General features: G+C 52.1%; 1 protein-coding gene across 1 annotated transcript; it reads left to right on the top strand.

The window, feature by feature from the left end:
- Positions 1–287: 287 nt before the first annotated feature.
- Positions 288–4,171, top strand: LOC118652820 (paraneoplastic antigen-like protein 8A). The gene is made up of 3 exons (XM_036302974.1): positions 288–544; positions 672–2,039; positions 2,546–4,171. The coding sequence occupies exons 2-3, from the start codon at positions 749–751 to the stop codon at positions 2,560–2,562; spliced, it is 1,308 nt and encodes a 435-aa protein (XP_036158867.1). The 5' UTR covers positions 288–544; positions 672–748; the 3' UTR covers positions 2,563–4,171.
- The last annotated feature ends 16,457 nt before the right edge of the window (positions 4,172–20,628 follow it).

A 20,628-nucleotide genomic window follows, 5' to 3' on the forward strand; every position in this document is an offset into this window, starting at 1 on the left:
TCCCAGGGGTCACGCCGACTGGACCCCGCAGGAAGGCAGAGGGCGGGAGGGCTGGTCGGCGTCCCGCACCGCGTCCCCGGGGCTCACCCCGAGTGGAGGAGGGTGCGCAGAGCGGGCGGGAGGGGCAACCCGAGAGCGCACAGACCCGCTGAACCGCGCCGGGCTCCCCAGGCCCAACGGCTGTGCCCTCGCGCGCGAGCCGGGCGTCGGACGGTTGCCATGGAGACCGCGTTCGCTGCGCTGCGCGGCCGTGCGGGCTGCGCGGGAGCCAGTGCGCAAGCGCGCGCTGCGACGCCGGGGTCTTCTCCGCGCAGCCGCGGGGATCCGGCCGGGACGTCGCGTGACCCGCGGGGGCCGGAGCGAGGACCGACGCCGGCTCCCCCTCCCCTTCCGCTCCGGGGCGCCGCGGGCGGTGGTCTGAGGCGGCGCCCGGCAAGCGGCTTCGTCTCCTGGGCCCTGCGGAGCCATCGGGGCGGAGAGCCCGGTCCCTGCCGGCGGGCGGCGGGCCAGGCCGGCGCGGTTTTGGGCGGATCCCGGGACACGTGTGAGCACCCGGGCCGGTGTGGGAGGAGGAGGCCCCGGGGAAGCGCGAGGCCTGCGGGCCGGCCGCGGAGGGGCCGCTGAGACCTTTGAGCCCGGGAATCCGACCTCCCCTTCTTGTCTCCGTGCAGGGTTCGTTCCCGGGGACCCCACCCGGCGGCGGACTCTTCACTGCACGCGGGCTTAGAGCTCGCAGGTGGTTGCGACCATGACGATGACCCTCTTGGAGGACTGGTGCCGCGGGATGGACGTGGACATCCACCGGGCCCTCCTGGTCACGGGCATCCCGCAGGACTGCGGCCCGGAGGAGATGGAGGGGACCCTGAGCAGGGTCCTCTCCCCGCTGGGCCCGTACCGCGTGCTCAACAGGATCTTTGTGAGGGAGGAGAACGCCAAAGCCGCCCTCCTCCAGGTGGGCGAGGGGGTGAGCCTGAGGGCCGTTCCCCGGGAGTTTCCGGGAAGAGGAGGTGCCTGGAGGGTGGTCTGCAGGAACCCCACCCAGGATGCCGAGTTTTTAAAGAACCTGAACGAGTTCCTGGATGCCGAGGGGCGCACCTGGGAGGACGTGGTCCGCCTGCTCCATCTCAACGACGCCCCCGCGCCCCGGAACCGGAACCAGAACCCGCCTCCGGGGAACTGGGTAGAAGCTTTGGGGGCGCTCCTGGGGACCGTGATGCAAGTCATCGTCCACCTGGACTCAGAGCTCCGCAGCCAGGAGGAAGCCAGGGCCCAGGAGGCCGCGGAGGCCTACGCCCTGGCCATGGCAGCGTCAGCCGCCGGGAGGAAGGGCCAGACGGAGCCGGGCAGGGCTGCCAGGGCGTGCTCTGTCCTGACGAGGGGGAGCCCAGGCAGCTGGGATGACGTGGAAGATGAAGGCGACCCTCCCGAACCTTTGGTTCGTAAGGCTAGAGCCAAGACTCGCTCCAGGAGAAGGAAGCAGAAGAAAAGCCCCAGGCAGGAGCCGGCGCCCTGGAAGAAACCCAAAGGCCGCCATGCCCACAGCCCGGCCTCCTCCGAGGGCCCTGAGGCTGAGGATGGGGACAACGGGGAAGGCCCCGAATATCCCAGGAGCAGCAGAAAGCCCGGCGTGAAGCAGGAGGCGGCGGCTGGGGAGAAGCCTGCGGAGAAATGCCCCTGGAAGGCTCCCCGACACGCCCCCCAGGGTGCCCGGGCAGAAGCTGCGGGCCCCGAAGTTGCCTCTGCGTCAGACCAGGACGATGGGCCCGAGGAACCGCCAAAGAAGAAGGCCATGGGCTGGGCGGCGGCAAAGAGCCCGGGCTGCGTGAGGAGGAGGAAGAAGAAGAAGGTGAGCTTGGGCCCCGTCTCTTACGTCCTTGTCGATGTGGAAAGAGCCAAGAAGAAGCCATCGATTCCAAAGAAAGGGCCGGGCCTGCGACGGGGTACGTCAGGCCAGAGGGCCCTTGGAGGCTCACAGCGCGCGGAGTCACCTGCCTCAGCGCCACAGGGCACACAGGCCAAACCAGAAGGCCCTGCTCCAGGTGAGTGTGACCGCGGGAGTCATTTGGGTTGTGTCTACCAGCAGGTGAGGGGGGAGGAGCAGCAGTGGCAGGTGGGGGCTGATGAGCCCAAGGAGGACCCCAGTGCGGTGGAGACGGTGGGCGACACACCAGTTGAGGCTTTAGAGGGCAAAAGCCCTGACCTCCCTCCTCGGAGCCTCTGAAGGTCAACATGGGGGTGCTGTGGGGGCAGGAGGTGGCAAAGCAACCCCCACCCCCCAGCCATCTTCTCTTGGTGAGTATCCCCGTGGTATTCTCAGGTTGTTCTGCTGCTCCATCTGACCACCTCCCTCCATAGAGATGAATGGTTTGGGGTTATAGTGTTTGCTAGGGCAGGTGGCTTTGAGGTGGAGTGTTCTGGAGGCCTGGTGGGGGGGGAGAGAGGGGGTTCGAAATGTTCAAGGACTAGAAAGCCCCAGAAAGTAAAAAAAAAAAAAATTTCATTTGACACCTCTCCCTGCTTTGACTCTGTTGTAATTTATCCGCAGAACCCAGGAAACTTTGAGATGGGACCTCAGAGCTGAAAGAAGACCAAGGAAGAGGTTCCAAGTTGGGACCAAAGCTTTCTCTCGTTACTGGATGAACCAGGACTTTTGGCCCACTTGGTAGAAATCAGTTCTCAGAAGTAAATGCACCTGAGATCTTAGGTGGGAAGAAGAAGGGAGGGAGGTATCTGAAACCCTAAGCTTTTTTCTCTGCCAGGCCCACTTTCCCATCTCCTCTAGGCTCACCTTCAAGGTTGTTGAGCCAATAAGCAGATTGGGAAGATTCTAGAATATTCACCTTGACACATGGCAAGGTCACCGTTATGCTTATCCATGTGTGACCTTTCTCCCCTTCCCTGCTTCTTCTGAGTGGTCGGCTGACCTCTACAGGGCCTGGCGCTCTCCCGCCACCTTCTCTCCCTTCGCCTTCTCTGAGCTTTGATGGCGGGTAAGTGAAGCCAGGATCTCTGATGCAGACCCACCTTCCTTGCTCCTCCCAGCCTTCAACTTCCATCCTCCAGTTATCTGACCCGAGGGTGGTCAGGTCCCAAGACTTAGTTTTGGGGAAAAAGAATGGCCCTGAAGTCTTTGAGTTTTAATTTGTGTTAGTAAAAATGGCCCTTGGGATGAAACCCTGTCAGGAACCCGCAGGGAAGAGGGGTGATTGGTAGGGAGGGACTCGGGCTGTCCCGGCTTCCCTGCCCTGAGTCCATCTAACGCCACCAAACTCAACACCTTTGAGGCTGAAGACACTTCTCACGTTGTAGTAAAAGGGAAAATAGTCTAAAAACCTGGCTGTCAATTTCTGGCTTCTGAATAGACCAGAATACCATGTCTCCTGTGTCTGGGGGCCTGGGGTGAGGGGAGCGGCTACCTGAGATCATTGGTCTCTAAACTGTCCTGATGAGGCCCAAGATGTGCTCAAAGATGTAATCCGAACCTCCTGTTTTTTCATTTAAAAACGCCCTGAGAAATGGGTACTCGAGTGTCATTGGCCAAACCCATCACATTGGAGACTCAAAGTATTACCTTGAGTTCATGCGTTAGCTTGTTTTTGTGCAGGTCTCGAGTTAGTTGTTTCTGCCGCTTATTTGCATACAAGTGCATTTCCTGTACGCGTGACTGATACCGCCTTGTAAACGTCCCTGCAGCGGGAGCAGCTCCGCCCCGTGCATGCCCGTAATGTCGCTTTGTAATTCACGTGCTCTGCCACGCTCGGTTCTCAGTCGTGTGTAGCAAGTCGGTGCTCTGCCGTGGTCCACAGTAATATTCTGTCAGAGAGAGTTGAGCCCTTTGACGCTTTCAGAGTCTCTCTTCTGACTTCAGTTCTTGTGATAAAGAATGTGAACAGTTGTTAGATGTCATAATTCAACTTGGAAAACAAACTCTTGTGACAAGTCCTTGCAAATTCCTGGATGAAGATGCAGAACAAAAGAAAGCGGTTTCCGCCGCAGCTGCTCCCCTGTGTGCAGAACACGGGCGGGGTGGACTCAGGCTGAGGGAGGCCTGCGGCTCTCCAGCAGCTGATTTCAAAGCCAGGTCCTCTGGAGCTTCATCGTGTAACCATGTAGACACCACGATTAGGAATTGTCAGTGTAAATGTTACAAAATAAAGTTTAGCAGTTCAAATACTGAGTCTTTTGTCAGAGGCGGCGGCCTGGGCTATTTAATTTGAGAAACTGCCGAACAATGCACATGTCCTGTTGCGCTATTGTCAGACCTGCCTTCGAGCTTCCATTTTCCGAAAGAGGCCGTTGAGATGTCTCTCCTCTTTACTGTATGTCCTTCCGCCAATGAGAAAGGATCTCCAGCAGATCGCGGGGTTCTAGAAGTTTCTAGGCCAGGTAACTGGTGATGTGAATTATCTGAAAATGTGAGTTTATTTTTTAAAAATTTATTTGTTTATCTTTTAAAAAATGTTTTTCTAATTGATTTCAGAGAGAGGGAGAGGGGGGTAGAGACATCAGTGATGAGAGAGAATCATTGATCAGCTGCCTCCTGCATACCCTCTACTGGGGATCGAGCCCGCAACCTGCGCATGTGCCCTGACCAGGAGTCTAACCGTGATCTCCTGGTTCCTGGGTCGATGATCAACCACTGAGCCACACTGGCTGGGCTGAGTTTGTTTTTAAAAGCAGCTGGGTGATGGAAATCCTTGCCCCCCCTCAGAAACCGAGGTCTTCAGCTAAAAACTTCATTTACTCCTGCGTTATCCTGCCCCTGCTAGGGACTCCTGAACCAGGGTGGCCTCTTCATCAGAGTCATTAGGGTCTTTGTTAAATGGGCCCTTCTGAGTCTTGGGACCCTTTGGGGGATGTATCTGTATCTTAATTTCTCCTGAGAATTCTATACACTTGGCAGGATAGCCCAGGTGGAATAATTCCCACTTGAGGAAAGGGACAGATCCTTTGGGGTCAAGGTTGGCGTTTTGTGAAAGGAACATAGAGGTTGTCGGGGGGGAAGATGCATGAGACACGGGGACGCTGGGCTCAGAGGACTGCCAGCTGATTGGCACCAGAGTGCCCACACCTGGAGACGCAGTGGGCCCTGCCCCTGCCCTCTCGGTGGGCAAAGCCATATTTGGCCAAGGTCTGTAGGTCCCTCCCAGAGGTAGTCTCTCCCTCTAGTTACACCCAGTCCATCAGTAAAGTGGAAAGGCTCCCATGGGCCCAGGTGGGGGGAGATCCGGGGATGGGACCAGGTTAGGCACAGTTCTCTCCAAGCCATACTTTGTTAGTGAACAAACTGTCCTGCAAAAAAGGATGTGTGATGGTCCCTTCTGTTGAATATTTTTAAATGAAATAATACAGTAATATCTGTTAGTAAGTGCATATAGATATATTTGTTTCAGGAAGGTATCTATATATATAAAAGCCCAAGTGACCATCCAACCATTCGACTGGTAGCTATGACGCACACTGACCACCAGGGGGCTCAACGCACAGGGATGAAAACATGCAACGGACTGATGAATCTCAGGTGGGCGGGTGGGGGGAGGGGGGAGGGCGGGCAGGGAAAGAGATTAACTAAAGATCTTATATGCATACTAGAGGCCCGGTGCACGAAATTCATGCACTGGAGGGGGGTGTCCCTCAGCCCAGCCTGCACCCTCTCCAATCTGGGACCCAATCCAGGACTGCTGGCTCCCAACCACTCTCCTGCCTGTCTGCCCCTAACTGCTTCTGCCTGCCAGCCTGATCACCCCCAACCACTCCCCTGCAGCCTGATTGATGCCTAACTGCTCCCCTGCCAGCCCAGTTGCCCCCAACTGCCCTCCCCTGCAGGCCTGGTTTCCCCCTCAACTGCCCTCCCCTGCAGGCCTGGTTTCCCCCTCAACTGCCCTCCCCTGCAGGCCTGATCACCCACAACTGCCCTTCCCTGCTGGCCATCTTGTGGCGGCCATATTTTGACCACATGGGGGTGGCCATTTTGTGTGAGGACATGATGGTCAATTTGCATATTACCTCTTTATTATATAGGACAGGAAGCCCGGTGCATGGGGTCCCTCGGCCTGACCTGCAGGGATCAGGCCAAAACCGGCTCTCCCACATCCCCCGTGGGTCCCGGGTTGTGAGAGTGTGCAGGCCAGACCGAGGGACCCCACTGGTGCACAAATCTGTGCACTGGGCCTCTAGTATTTATATGTTTTTAATTAATTAATTTTTTACGCAATTGCCCTTGGAATGATGAGTGGGATAGAGGGCAGGAGGAGGAGTGTGGGGGACCTTTCAGGATTTATTTTGGTTTCCTGTACTTTGTCAATTTCTAACTATACACTCATTTTTATTTTATTTTTTTAAAATATATTTTATTGCCGAAACCGGTTTGGCTCAGTGGATAGAGCGTCGGCCTGCGGATTGAGAGGTCCCGGGTTCGATTCTGGTCAAGGGCATGTACCTGGGTTGCGGGCATATCCCCAGTGGGGGACGTGCAGGAGGCAGCTGATCGATGATTCTCTCTCATCGATGTTTCTGACTCTCTATCTCTCTCCCTTCCTCTCTATAAAAAATCAATAAAATATATTTAAAAAAATAAAAAAATAAAATATATTTTATTGATTCTTTTACAGAGAGGAAGGGAGAGGGATAGAGAGTCAGAAACATCGATGAGAGAGAAACGTCGATCAGCTGCCTCCTGCACATCCCCCACTGGGGATGTGCCCGCAACGAAGGTACATGCCCTTGATCAGAATCGAACCTGGGACCCCTGAATCCGCAGGCCGATGTTCTATCCACTGAGCCAAACTGGTCAGGGCTCATTTTTATTTTTTTAAGTAGTAAATATTCAGCCATAAAAAGCAATAAAGTACTGATACCTGCCCTGATGTGGCTGACCCTGCAAAGCGTGAAGCATAAGTGAAAGAAACCGGGCACAAAGAGCTGTGTGTTGTATGATTCTACTTACAAGAACTGCCCACAGTCAGCAAAGCCATAGCGACAGGAAGTAGATTGGTGGTCGCCAGGGGCTGGGGGCGGGGAAATGCGGAGTGACCGCTCATGGGTACGGGTTTCCTTTGGGGGGGATGAAAATGCCCTGGAACTAGATGGAGGTGGTCCTTGCACAACGCCGTGCATGGACTAAGTATCGCTGAGTTGTACACGTCAGTTAACTTTACGTGAATTTCAACTCCATTTTTTGAAAAGTCTGCCAGCGGCATCATGGGCCGCGTCTGAGGGGAGATAGGTGAGGGTTTTCTAATGCTTTCCCTGCATTGAAAAAGTCACCAGCCAAACGCACGTGTTCGATGGGGAAGCCACGTCCCCCGCTGCCGGGTGTGTGAGCGCTGCAGGCCGGGGGACAAGGCGCCCCCTGTCTGCGCATGTGAATCCTTTCAACCCCTGTTCCTGGTTAGGAGACGTTTCAGCTTCCCAGGAGCCGGTTTTTTGTTTTTGTTTTTTTTAATTCTTTATTAGTTAAGGTATTACAAATGTGTCCTTATCCCCCCATTAACCCCCACCACCCCCCACTCCTGTTCTCATCCCCCCGTTGTCCATGTCCATTGGTTTGGCTTATATGCATGCATACAAGTCCTTTGGTTTTTAACATTCCAGCCGGGGCCACCTTTTCTTGCAGAACCAGGAAGCGAGAGGCCGCAGTGCATGCATCCGGTCACGTCCGGGCGCTCAGTAAAGCCCCGCCCGGGCTCGGCTGCCCCGGGAATGTTCCGAATGTGTAGCTGCAGCCGACAATGTTGCTAATGGAGCTGCTTTTCACGCTGGAGCCAGGTTCGGAGCGTTCTCTGCCGGCGCTCACGCTGGGTGAGAATGTGAGCGCTCACACAATGTTCAAGGTCAGGCCCCCTGAGCGGGAATTTCCTCCCGCTGCCTTCCAGGTGCTGCTGCCTTCCAGGTGCCGCTGCCTTCCAGGTGCCGCTGCCTTCCAGGTGCCGCTGCCTTCCAGGTGCCGCTGCCTTCCAGGTGCCGCTGCCTTCCAGGTGCCGCTGCCTTCCAGGTGCCGCTGCCTTCCAGGTGCCGCTGCCTTCCAGGTGCTGCCCGCGGCCCTGGCCCAGGGGGCTCAGCTGGTCGAGCGGTCCCCGTACACTAACGGGTGGAGGGTCCCATTCCCAGTCTGGGCACATTCGACCTCCCAGTCCGGGCATGTACAGAACTGGCCTTTTTCTCTTTCTCTCTCTCTCTTTCTTTCTTTCTTCCTCCCTCCCTCTCTCTCTGAAAGCATATCCTCAGATGAGGATTAAAAAAAAAAAAAGATTCTGTATGTGCTTAACGGAGACGTTTTCTGCCAGTAAAAGGTAAGCTGTTTAAAAAACTGTCAACATGTTGCCCTGACCGGTTTGGCTCAGTGGATAGAGCGTCGGCCTGCGGACTCCAGGGTCGCAGGTTCGATTCCGGTCAAGGGCATGTACCTTGGTTGCGGGCACATCCCCAGTAGGGAGTGTGCAGGAGGCAGCTGATCGATGTTTCCCTCTCATTGATGTTTCTGACTCTCTGTCCTTCTCCCTTCCTCTCTGTAAAAAATCAATAAAAATACAAAACCCCCCAAAAACCCTGTCAACATGAGAGAATAGGGAGGGAAATAGGAACCAGAAAAAGGGGAGCTGGGTCAGTAACAAAGGGTTAGTTCTGGTACATGTGAAAACGTCCTACTGTGAACCTCCATCATCCAAACAGCTCGGTCCTGACTGAAGGGTCTGGAAACGGAGCTCCCTAAACACACAATTACAGTCTGTGATCTAGATGAGGCTTCGAATAGGCGTGAGGAAGAGGAATCGTTCAGAAAACACTGTTGGGACAACAAGCTAAGTATTTTGGAAAACAGAAGCCACTCCTTACATCAAAATCAATCCCAGAAAGGCCAGATATTTGTAAGATGAAGTTGTAAGGGTTGCAGAGGAAAGCTGGGTGGATAACTGATCATCTTGGAGGGGAGGGAGCTTTCAAAGCTGAGTGCAAAAGTCTGGTCACCTCACAAGAATGTAGCCAAAGCTGGGGCCCAGGCAGGCTTCCAGCCTCATGTAACCCGAAACCATCCAAGAAAACCGCTACTTAGCCACTGTGACCACAGAAAATTTAACTTTTTAATCTGAGGGAAAGTAAGTTAAAAGATAGTGACACACTGGGGAAAAACAAAGGTTTCAGATCTTTTTTTTTTATCCTCACCCGAGGATATTTTTTCCATTGATTTTTTAAAATATATATTTCTGTTGATTTCAGAGAAGAAAGGAGAGGGAGAGAGAAACATCAATGATGAGAGAGAATCCTTGATTGCTTGCCTCCTGCACGCCCCTTATTGGGGATTGAGCCTGCAACCTGGGCATGTGCCCTTGACTGGAATCAAACCTGGGAGCCTTCCGTCCACAGGCCAACAGTCTATCCACTGAGCCACACCAGCCAGTGCTCATCCCCTTTTTAATAGAAAGCTCATATAGGCCAACCAGCATGGCTCAATGGTTGAGCGTTGACCTATGAACCAGGAGTTACGGTTTGATTCCTGGTCAGGGCTCATGTCCTGGTTGCCGGCTCAATCCCCAGTGTGGGGTGCAGGGGGCAGCTGATCAATGATTCTCTCTCATCATTGATGTTTCTATCTCCCTCTCCCTTCCCTGTGAAATCAATAAAAATATTTTTTTTTTGAAAAAAGGAAAGCTCATATAAATGTTCAAGAAAAAGGAACAGTTCCCGAAAAAAGTGGTTAAGGGACATGAATCCAAAGTTAACAGAAAAACAAGTATCAACAGCCAATAAACACCTAAAAAGATGCGCAACTTCACACTTAATAAACAAATGCACACCCTTGGTCAGGTGGCTCCGTTGGAGCTTGTCCCATACACCAAAGGTTGCAGGTTCGATCCCCAGTCAGGGAGCAGACCACGGTTGTGGGTTCGATCCCTGGCCGGGTGCATACAGGAGGCAACTGATCGATGTTTCTCTCTCCCTTTCTCTCTCTTTTAAATCAATAAACATGTCCTCGGGTGAAGATTTTTAAAAAAAGTGCACAGCAAAAACAGTCACAAGAGCCCTAGCCAGTGTTGCTCAGTGGATAGACTGTCGGTCTGTGGACTGAAGGGTCACGGGTTCGAATCCGATCAAGGGCACATGCCTGGGTTACGGGCTCAGTTCCCAGTGTGGGGCGTGCAGGAAGCAGCCGGTCAATGATTCCCTCTCATCATTGATGTTTCTCTCTCTCTCCCCCTTCCCCTCTGAAATCAATAAAAATATATATTAAAAACAGTCACAAGAGAAGGAGGCACATTTCGAGCAGTGGAATGGAGCTGAGATTCTAAAACCAACCCCAGGATACCATTCTCTCCCTATCTTCCTGGCAAAAGGTTGTTAACGCCCAGTGCTGGCGAGACCACGTGAAGCAACCCGCTCACTATGGTTGCGAGTGTGACCTGGTCCCAGGGCAGTTTGGCAACAGCTGTCAAGTTTTCAAAATGACTTTTGTGTTGTGTCCAGGGAACCTGCTCCTAACATTTTTCTCTAGTGACATATTCCCCTCAAATACATGCCATGCTAACGTTCCAGAGAGGTTATAGGTGAGTGCTTGTAACAGTGAAAAATGAAGTAATCCAAGGTTCGTCCGTATGGAACTGGTTTCAGTGGTTCTCAACCTTCTGGCCCTTTAAATACAGTTCCTCATGTTGTGACCCAACCATAAAATTATTTTCGTTGCTACTTCATCCCTGTAATGTTGCTGCTGTGATGAATCGTCATGTAAATATCTGATGTGCAGCATGGTCTTAGGCGACCCCGGTGAAAGGGTCGTCCGACCGCCAAAGGGGTCGCGGCCCACAGGTTGAGAACCGCTGGGTTGGATGAACTGTGGTACCCACTGTGAACACCCTGCAGACATTAAAAAGGAAGGTGCAACCCTGGCTGGTGTGGCTCAGTGGTTGAGTGTCATCCCATGCACCAAGAGTTCGCTGGTTCGATTCCCCATCAGGGCACATGCCCGGGTTTGGGGCTCAATCCCCAGATGGTGGTCACAGGAGGCACCAATGGATGTTTCTCTCTCTCGTCAGTAAAAAATATTTAAAAAAAGAAAGGTTGAGCCCCAGCCGGTTTGGCTCAGTGGATAGAGCGTCAGCCTGCAGACTGAAGGGTTCCAGGTTCGATTCCAGCCGAGGGCACACGCCCAGGTTGTGGGCTTGATCCCCAGTAAGGGGCGTGCAGGAGGCAGCCGATCAATGATTCTCTCTCATCACTGATGTTTCTATTTCTCTCTCCCTCTCCCTCCCTCTCTGGAATCAATAAAGAAATATATTAAAAAAAAAAAGAAAGTTTCAGATGTCTATCATGATGTGGAACAACTTGGAAAAATTTTTAAACGATATATTTTTATTGATTTCAGAGAGGAAGGGAAAGGAAGAGAAAGATAGAAACATCAATGATGAGAGAGAATCATTGATGGGCTGTCTCCTGCACACCCCATACTGGGGATCAAGCCGCAACCCAGACACGTGCCCTTGACTGGAATCGAACCCGGGACCCTTCAGTCTGCAGGCCAACGCTCTATCCACTGAGCCAAACCGGCCAGGGCTTGGCAAATACTTTAAGTGAAAATCACCGTCGTGCAGCAGGACGCATGGGGTCAGCTTGGGAAGGAGGAACAGCATGTCTGGTTACAAACGGTAGGATAAATTGCAGCTCTTTTTTCCTGGAAGCAAAAACAATAAACTGTGGAAACGAATCGCTCCTGAGTTGGAGAGCTGCGTGTGGGGATGGGGGAGGGGCTTTACCACTCCCCCCTGCAGTTCTCACAGCCGATGACACATTAGTTTTCAGAAAGCCGGCGGGAGGAGACAGCAGGGCATTGTTCATTTTCTCTCGACTTCTTTGCATTACAGAACAGCGCTGTACTTTCAAAGAAACTCACATTACCTCCAACGCACCCACGTGTCCAGCTCAGGTAACCAGGGTGGTGTTTTTTTTTGCAGTCCTCGAAAGTATTTCTTGCCATTTCTGAATAAATATTTGCCCTTTTTCATAAAGCATCTTTGTTTTGGAAGGTGTATCCCTCCCCGTGGAGGCTGGGTAAAGGTTTTGGTACGGGCCTGTCCGCGCTTGAAAAGCTCTACCAGCTGTTTCTGCAAAGCACATGCCTTGTCATGCTCAGCTCAAGTGATGCTCGGGCCGGCCGCCTGGAGAAGCTCCAGCCCTGCCTGACCCTGCGCTCCATAAAAGCAGTGAAACGCCAACCCCGGGCGCGACCCTGTGCCGTGGGGCACGGGCTGGGCCTCCCTGCCTTTGATATTCAGGCTAAACAAGGTGAACAGTGCCAATAATCTCAGTAACCCTCTGTGGTTTCCCTCAGTGGATAGATTGGGCCTAAACTGGCAGTCAGACATCCCCTGAGGGGTCCCAGATTGGAGAGGGTGCAGGCTGGGCTGAGAGGACGCCCCCCCCCCCCCCGCACGAATTTTGTGCACCAGGCCTCTAGTGCATTATAAATGTATACAGGGTGGGGGTAAAAGTAGGTTTACAGTACCAAACAGTTTATTGTATTATTATTTATTAATTATTGTATTATTTTCCATATGAACAACTATAAACCTACTTTTGCCCCACCCTGTATATGCCTAACAGTTTGGTCTCCCTGACTGCCCCAAGATTTTCGGTTTCCATGAAGGCAGTGCTCTGAGTCAGCGGGACCAAGTGGACAAACCTTTCCCTGGACAGTGAGGGGGCTAAAAGCTGGATGCCTCTGCTCCTTCCACTGAAATAAATTCCAGATGGGTCAACAATTTAAATGCACACCATGCAGCCATCACGTGCAACACATCCTGGGTGAGTTAATATCTGCTCTTGGACGTGGAGGAAATATTTTTCTAAGCAGAAAAAACTCAGAAGCTATGAGGGGCAGTTTGAGTCATTTGAATTTTAAAGCTTGTATGTGATCAAAGAAACATTTAAAAAGTTTAAAAACTGCCAAACTGTGAATGCATATATTTGAAATCATTACACTGATATATTCCTTTTTTTTTCTCTATTCCCAAAACCTTTTACTTATTGTATTTTTCTTATTTTAATGTTTCTTAAATGTGTTGGTCTCTTTTTTGTTGTTGTTAACCCATTGATTTTTAGAGAGAGTGGAAGGGGGGAGGAAGAGAGAGAGAGAGAGAGAGAGAGAGAGAGAGAGAGAAATGTAAAAAGCCACATTTCCTCCTGCATGTGCCCCAACCAGGGACGGGATCGAACCTGCAACCTAGGTATGTGCCCTTGACCAGGAATTGAACCCAAGACCTTTAGTACTCAGGCCAACATTCTAACCACTGAGCTCACCGTCCAGGGCTCACTTTATTTTCAACAATGCCCTGGTGTGTGTGACTTGGTTCTAGTTTTTAAACAGCTGCCTGTTCTAATTTGGTTTTACAGGCCCAGAATAATTCCGAGTGGGGCAGTGGGGGATGTGAAAAAATATCTGAATGGAAATGTGACGCTCTCGTCATGTCTCACCACATGAGAAAGCACAAGGGAAGTACCCAGAATCCGGCAGCATGGAACCATCTAGAATAGCAAACCCTGGTGCTCAAGGCCGTTACACAGCCGTTTGTTGTTACACGGCTCCGGTCACCAAGGCCGAGTTAAGCCTTGACAGATGCTCTGTCAGTTCTTGGGGCCGAGGAATGTGAGCAGTGGCAGCTGCGGGGTTGGCCAGTCTCACATGCAAGGACTCGCCTGGGCCGGCTGTTCAGATGGGACTGTAAGTGTCGCCTTAGGCAGTGATAGATGACAAGAGCCATCAGACCTGCAGGGAAAGGGGTGAGGAAAGAGGGTCATTGTGGCTGAGGCCAGCGCTGTGGTCTTGGCTTCTAGCACGTTTTATTTTTAGGTGGCGGTGGTTGGTTTTATTTAATCAGGCTCCGTATAAAAACGAGAAATGACCTCTAATCCCATGGCCAAAATAGCCCCTGCGGACATTTTCAAAGAAGGTCCGCACAGTGTTAGACATTCAAACGGGGCAGAACTGAAATAGCAAATGCCACCCACTCCCTTCTCCTCTACCTGCCTCCACGGCCAGCGACCAGGACAGCTTCTCATTTTTGCTTCCAAAAGAGAAAAAATGCTGCTGTATACATCAGCACATAGCTCTCTACATGTACGTATGTGCATGTCTATGTGTGCATTTATGGGTATATATGTATATATGTTCACTTATGTATACACGTGGGCAGTCATGCACACATATATACGTGCATATATGTGCATGCATGTACATGTGTTATGTAAGTATGTGTGTGTTTTGCACATGTATGCATATGATTGTGAGTATATGTGTGTGTATGGATAGATGTGTGTGTGACAGGAGCAGAAGCAGCAGGTCCCTTGAGACCTAACCTCGGAAGTTATACAACGGCACCGTCAGTGCCTTACAAGTTGGTAACAGAGGGAGTGTTGGCTGTAAACGAGACACGTAGATCAAGTGCCCACACAAAACAGAAGCAAAAGGGAGTCAGCGATGAGAATAGGCCACCAAAGGCGGCTCATGACTCAATTCTCTGCGCTGAGGTCCAAAATACAAAACAACATTCTCTGTTTCTCTTTTATTCTTCGTAATCCGGATCAAAGATGACTTATCATGGATGTTATGGTTGATCTTGGAGTATTTCCCCCAAATTTTGAGGTAGCAAACTTGACATTCTGCTTTTAATTTCTAATCATCTTCCTTTTTTCCTTCTTTTCTTTCCTTTCCTTCCTCCCTCCCTCCCTCCCTCCCTCCCTCCCTCCCTCCCTCCCTTCCCTCCCTCCTTCCTTCCTTCCTTCCTTCCTTCCTTCCTTCCTTCCTTCCTTCCTTCCTTTTTTGTTAATCCTCACCCGGGGTTATTTTTCCATTGAGTTTTTTAGACAGAGTGGAAGGGAGGGAGACACACAGAGAGAAGCATCAATGTGAGAGATAAACATTGATTGGTTGCCTCGCACACCTGCCACGACCCAGACCAGGAACTGAGTCTGCAACTGAGGTACGTGCCCTTGACCAGAACCAAACCTGAGACCCTTCAGTCCGAGGTCCGATGCTCTATCCACTGAGCCAAACCAGCCAGGGCTCTAATTATTTGTCTTGAATAGCTCGTGGCTTAAATGCAGTGAAATGACTAAATAGTAAATACAGTTCTTTCTTTGAAATACAGTTCTTAATGGTTATTCTATGTGATGTTATAAATGTCAGCACACACTCAATTCTAAGAGATTGGAATCATAATAAATCACAATAAAATCTAATCTCTATTATTTGTTCTTTTATTATTTAAAAAAACTAATTTCAGCCCTGGCTGGTTTGGCTCACTGGATAGAGCGTCGGCCTGGGGACTGAAGGGTCCCAGGTTCGATTCCAGTCAAGGGCATGTACCTTGGTTGCGGGCACATCCCCAGTAGGGAGTGTGCAGGAGGCAGCTGATCGATGCTTCTCTCTCATCGATGTTTCTAACTCTCTATCCCTCTCCCTCCCTCTCTGTAAAAAAATCAATAAATATATATATTAAAAAAACCCCTAATTTCAGCTTTGTTGGCTCAAAAGTGTATAATGTCCTTCTTAATATCAATATTAATTATCTAATATTTGCATCTATGTCAATCAGCCATTCTCACAATAATCATTTATTATTTCGGCATTTTACTCTTGAAATATAAATTATTCTTCTCTATGTCAACTGAAAAACATTTCAACATATAAAGAACTAAGGAGATTTTTCCTCCTAGGTACAGGAAGAATACAATTATAAATGGACATGTGCATGGGTAATGGAAATGACCTGCCTGGTCCCCACCACTGAGGGATTAGGCAGATGGTTACCTAGGCAACCACAGCCTCTCTAACGCCACTGGTTCAGGGAGGCAGAGATGGCTGCCTGGCTCTCTAATCACTGAACCCAAAAGCTGAGGCCAAACTTTCGCATATTTCTGAAATAGACCTTCCTTTCTGCCGCAAATCTCCTTGTTTCCTACCCTTTTCCCTTCGTGTCTTGTCTCTGAGCTCTGTCCCTGTTGCTGTGCGGAAATCTCATTTATTAGTTTCCAATTCTGGAAAGTATTGTGAAAGGGAAGGAAGTGACTTTCTTTGTCGCTTCCTCTTTCGTTGTGATTGGAATTCAGACGCGATGGCTGGAGCTCCCGCAGCCATCTTGGGCCATGAGGTGGAAGGCGCCGACAGAAAACAGCAGAGCCGCAGGTTCAAGGGAGCCCGAGTCCCTCAGGACTGTGCGGCCACCAGCAGCCCTGAGCTGCCGGCCTTGAGAGCTCTCTCTCTCTCTCTCTCTCTCTCTCTCTCTCTCTCTCTCTCCTATTATATATTAAGCATTCATATTTTTCACGTGAGCAGTGTACTACATGCACCTTCTCACCATGTTCAAGGACTATTATAATTTCCAAAAGAAACACCAAAAGGCATGGTTGGGCTGTGGGAGAATTTACCAAATATTTCCCCTCTGTATCCTTTCTTCCTATATTGAACTGAAACTAGTATTTAAAAAACCTTTTGCTTATGTATCTTGGAAGCCAGTTAGCTTAGACACATGACATAAGGCCCTGAAATTAATTGAACGCCGAGGATCACAACTGTCACCCGCACCCCTGGCCTCCTTCCACCTGATACTCGTCAGAGCCGTGACTGTGTCCCTCGACTGTTATGACTGTTGACTCAAAATTGTGAGTGTCCAATACCTCGGGAAACTGGTTGTCAGGGCCCGCGGCCCTCTCTTGCACCAGGCCAACCTCTGCTGCTACAGTCACATCCCAAGTGCTCGGCCCCCCGCCTTCCTCTTTTCTTCATGAGGACCCTGGTGAGGGCATCGGGCGCACCTGGATCATCTATTCTAGGCCAGACCCCCCCCCCCCCCCCCCCCCCCCCGCTCAAGGTCCTGAACTTGAGCCCATTTTTGAAGTCCCCTTTGCCACGCGAGGCCGCGATCCTAGGGATCACAGGTTCGGAGGATCAGCACCTGCGGGTCTTCAGGGTCGTTACTCAGCCTTTCCCCATTGCTAAGGTCACATCAGCAAATAACCCAGAGCGCTGAGATTCAAACCCAGTCCCAGCCTCGGGAGCCTCCAGCCTAGCCCTGACCTCCCCACGCGGGGAGGGGCCGCCAAGGGCCTTGCTTTCTGTGTTGTTCACAGGAATTCCCTGCGCTGCCTCCCAGGCCATCCAGGTCCTGGGCGCTGCTTCCCTGCAGCCCCAGGGCGCGCACGGTCCCCACAACCCTTCCCCTCCCCGCACCCCGATTCCCCACCCCCTGCCCCTGGGCTCCTGTTCCTGGGACGGAACTCTGTCCTTCGGATCCGGGCCAGCGAACACCCCTCCTTTCAGGCCCTTCCCTCCCCCTCGGCCTGGGACCGTCTGGGTTCCCAGAGCCTGGCCGCCAGGGCTCCAGGTGGGGTGGGAGGCCAGCCCGCGCCAGATGCGCCAGATGCGGGCTCCGCGCGCGCAGGATTGCAGATGCGCTGCGGTCTCCCTCCTCCTCCTGGAAACGCCATTCCCGCCGCAATGCAGGGACGAACTCAGCCTCCTGGAGTTCACGGAAACCCAGTACCGGGAGCCGAGCCGCAGGTGCACAACCCTCCTGCTTTTCCAGTAACGTTTCCTCTCGCAGGCGGCGGCTCTGTCTGCTCTCCTCAAACCGCGAGCGCCCGCGCCAGCCCCAGTCCCTCCCCGCTGGGCTGGAACCGTCTCTCCGTATTAAGAACAGAGGACGGTGAGCACAGGCGAGTAGTGAGGGGAGAGTTCAGAGGGTGGGTTCTGCAGCCGCTGCCCAATTTAAGAGGCCTTGCTCTTTTTTTTTTCTTTTTTTTAAGATTTTAAAATTGATTTTTAGACAGATAGGAAGGGAGAGGGAGGAAATAGAAACATGGATGAGAGAGGAACACGAACCAGCTGCCTCCTGCACGCTCCCCACCCGGATTGAGCCGGAAACCCTGACATGTGCCCTGACGGGGAATACAACCCGCAGCCTTTGGGTGCAAGGAGGATGCTCAACCAACTGAGCCACACTGGCCAGGGCAGGAGTCCTTGCTCTTACCAGCTGTGTGACCCCGAGGAAGGCGCTTCCCTCTCTGTGCCTCAGTTTCCAAATCTGTCGGGTGGAGATGATAACAACAATGGTGCCTGTTAGACGAGAGCAGAGGCAGGACGATGGGCCAGGTACAGAGACTCCCCAGGGCAGAACCTCGCCCCCAGGGTAACCGGTCCTCCCCCAGCACATCCAGCGGATTGGGCCCCTGGTCTTTCCTCCCTGGAGGTAACATCTGGGCCTCAGTTGTATCTCAGCTCCGGGCCCAGAAAAGCAGCAACACCAGGCAAGTGACACGGGGCTGCCTCAGGGCCAGCTGCTGTTGACTGATGACCCCCTGCCCTGGCGCTGACCAAACAGCAGAGACCGTGAACCGGAAAGAGCTCACCTGGAAAGCGGATGAAGGCTCTAGTCCAGTGGGTCTCAGCCTTGGCTGCACATGAGAATCACCTGGGAATCTTTTTAAAATCCTGATTTCTGGGCCTCATCCTCCGGAAATTCTGTTTCTTTGTTACTAATGTTGTGGCCCCAACCCATCACAAAGAAACAGAATTTCCGGAGGATGAGGCCCAGAAATCAGGATTTTAAGAAGATTCCCAGGTGATTCTAATGTGCAGCCAAGGTTGAGAACCACTGGCCTAAAAGATCTATGGATGCTCTAACCCTCAACATGTGACATTCTTTGGAAATGGGGTCATTGCAGATGTAACTAGTTGTGATGAGGTCATACCGGAGTAGGGTGGGCCCTAAATCCGTGACTGGTGACCTTATAAGAGGACCTTGTGGTGAGAGAGCAGGGGAAAGCCATGTGAAGGCAGAGGCAGGGATTGGGCTGATGCGGCCACAGGCCCAGGAGCACCAGGGAAGTACCCGAAGCTGGAAGAGGCAAGGGAGGACCCCCCTGCAGGTCTCCGGGGCCAACGGAGAAGAAATGTATGATTTTTATAAAAACATTTTTAGTTATTTACTTTTGGAGAGGAAGGGGAAGAGAGAGAGAGAGAGAGAGAGAGAGAGAGAGAGAGAGAGAGAGAGATACAGTGATCAGTTGCCTCCTGAACATGCCCCAACTGTGGATCGAACCCACAACGTAGGTATGTGCCCTGACTGGGAATTGAACCTGCAACCCTCTGGTGCACCAGATGATGCTCCAACCAACTAAGCCACCCTGTGCCGGGGCATACATTTCTGTTGGTTTAAACCACCCAGTTATGGCACTTTGATATGGGAGCCCCAGGAGACCAATACACCCTCCCCCATCTCCTCTCTCTCTCTCTCTCTCTCTCTCTCTCTCTCTCTCTCTCTCTCCTATATAATAAGAGAGGAATATGCTAACTACCTGTGATGCCGTGATGTCACGACCAATCTACAAGTGGCGGAGAGCTACAGGAAGGCAGGGCATTGAGCTATGAGCAGCAGAGAGCGACCGGCGGCGGTGGGTGGGTGGCCAGCTGAGGCAAGCAGCAGCAAGCTACTACGGATTTGTGTGTGGTGCTACTAGTCTATACTAATAAAAGGGTAATATGCTAATTAGATTGGACATCCTTCCAGACAAAGCCATAGTGGCAGGGGCCGAGGCAGAGGTGGTTAGGGGCAACCCGGCTGGCAGGGAAGGGCATTAGGGGCGATCAGGCCGGCAGGCAGAGGCGGTTAGGGGTGATCAGGCAGGCAGGGGAGCAGTTAGGGGCATCAGGAATGCATGCAGAGTGGTTAGGGATGATCAGGCAGGCAGGCAGGCAGGTGAGTAGTTAGGAGTCAGCGGTCCCGGATTGCTAGAGGGATGTCCGACTGCTGGTTTAAGACCAATCCCGCCGGCAGTTGGACATCCCTTGAGGAGTCCCAGATTGGAGTGTGCAGGCTGGGCTGAGGGCCACATTCTCCCCCCCTCCCCCCGTGCACAAATTCTGTGCACTGGGCATCTAGTATATATATAAAAGTCTAATATGCAAAGTGTCCCCTCGGGAGTTTGACCGACCAGTTCGATCACTTGCTATGACGTGCTATGACGTGCACTGACCACCAGGGGGCGGCGTGGAATGAAGGCAGGCCCTGGCCAGCAGCCGGCAGCTGCGAGGGACCCTACCTGTGCATAAATTTCATGCACTGGGCCTCTAGTGTATATATATATATAGAGAGAGAGAATAAGTTGTGCACATGTTGCTCCTCGACCCACAGACATGTTGGCATTCACTTCCTAAATAGAAGAGGGAGGTTCTCTCACAACACCAAGGTAGTTGCGGAAATCAGGGAATTCAGCCTGAGCGCCACCGGGTGGGTGTCTGATCCGCAGTCCATGCTCAATATGGTCCATAGTCCTAGTCGTGGCCTTCAGAGCTGCTGTCTTTTTTCGGGATTCAATGCAGAATCGTGAGTGTCCCTCAGTCGGCACAACTTTCTCCCTCCTTCACTCTGCAGCTCTCCCCGTCCGTCCTTGGTATGTATGATACAACCTTTCAGGAGGACCATTAGCCAGAGCAGTTCTGTGTGGAGGCTCTGGACCTGGCCGCCTGGGTTTGAGTTTTGGGTTGGCTCTTATTAGCGATGGGCCTTGAGTAAGTTAACTGTTCCTATGTGCCTCAGTTTCCTCATCTGAAAAATGGGGATAATACTAGAACCTTCCTGAAGGCTT

Source organism: Myotis myotis, unplaced genomic scaffold (genome assembly GCF_014108235.1).
Source record: "Myotis myotis isolate mMyoMyo1 unplaced genomic scaffold, mMyoMyo1.p scaffold_m19_p_34, whole genome shotgun sequence".
Taxonomy (NCBI): domain Eukaryota; kingdom Metazoa; phylum Chordata; class Mammalia; order Chiroptera; family Vespertilionidae; genus Myotis; species Myotis myotis.

What these genes read in the sequence shown, in the direction of transcription:
- LOC118652820 (XM_036302974.1), top strand. Translation starts at nt 749, where the DNA reads ATGACGATGACCCTCTTGGAGGACTGGTGCCGCGGGATGGACGTGGAC.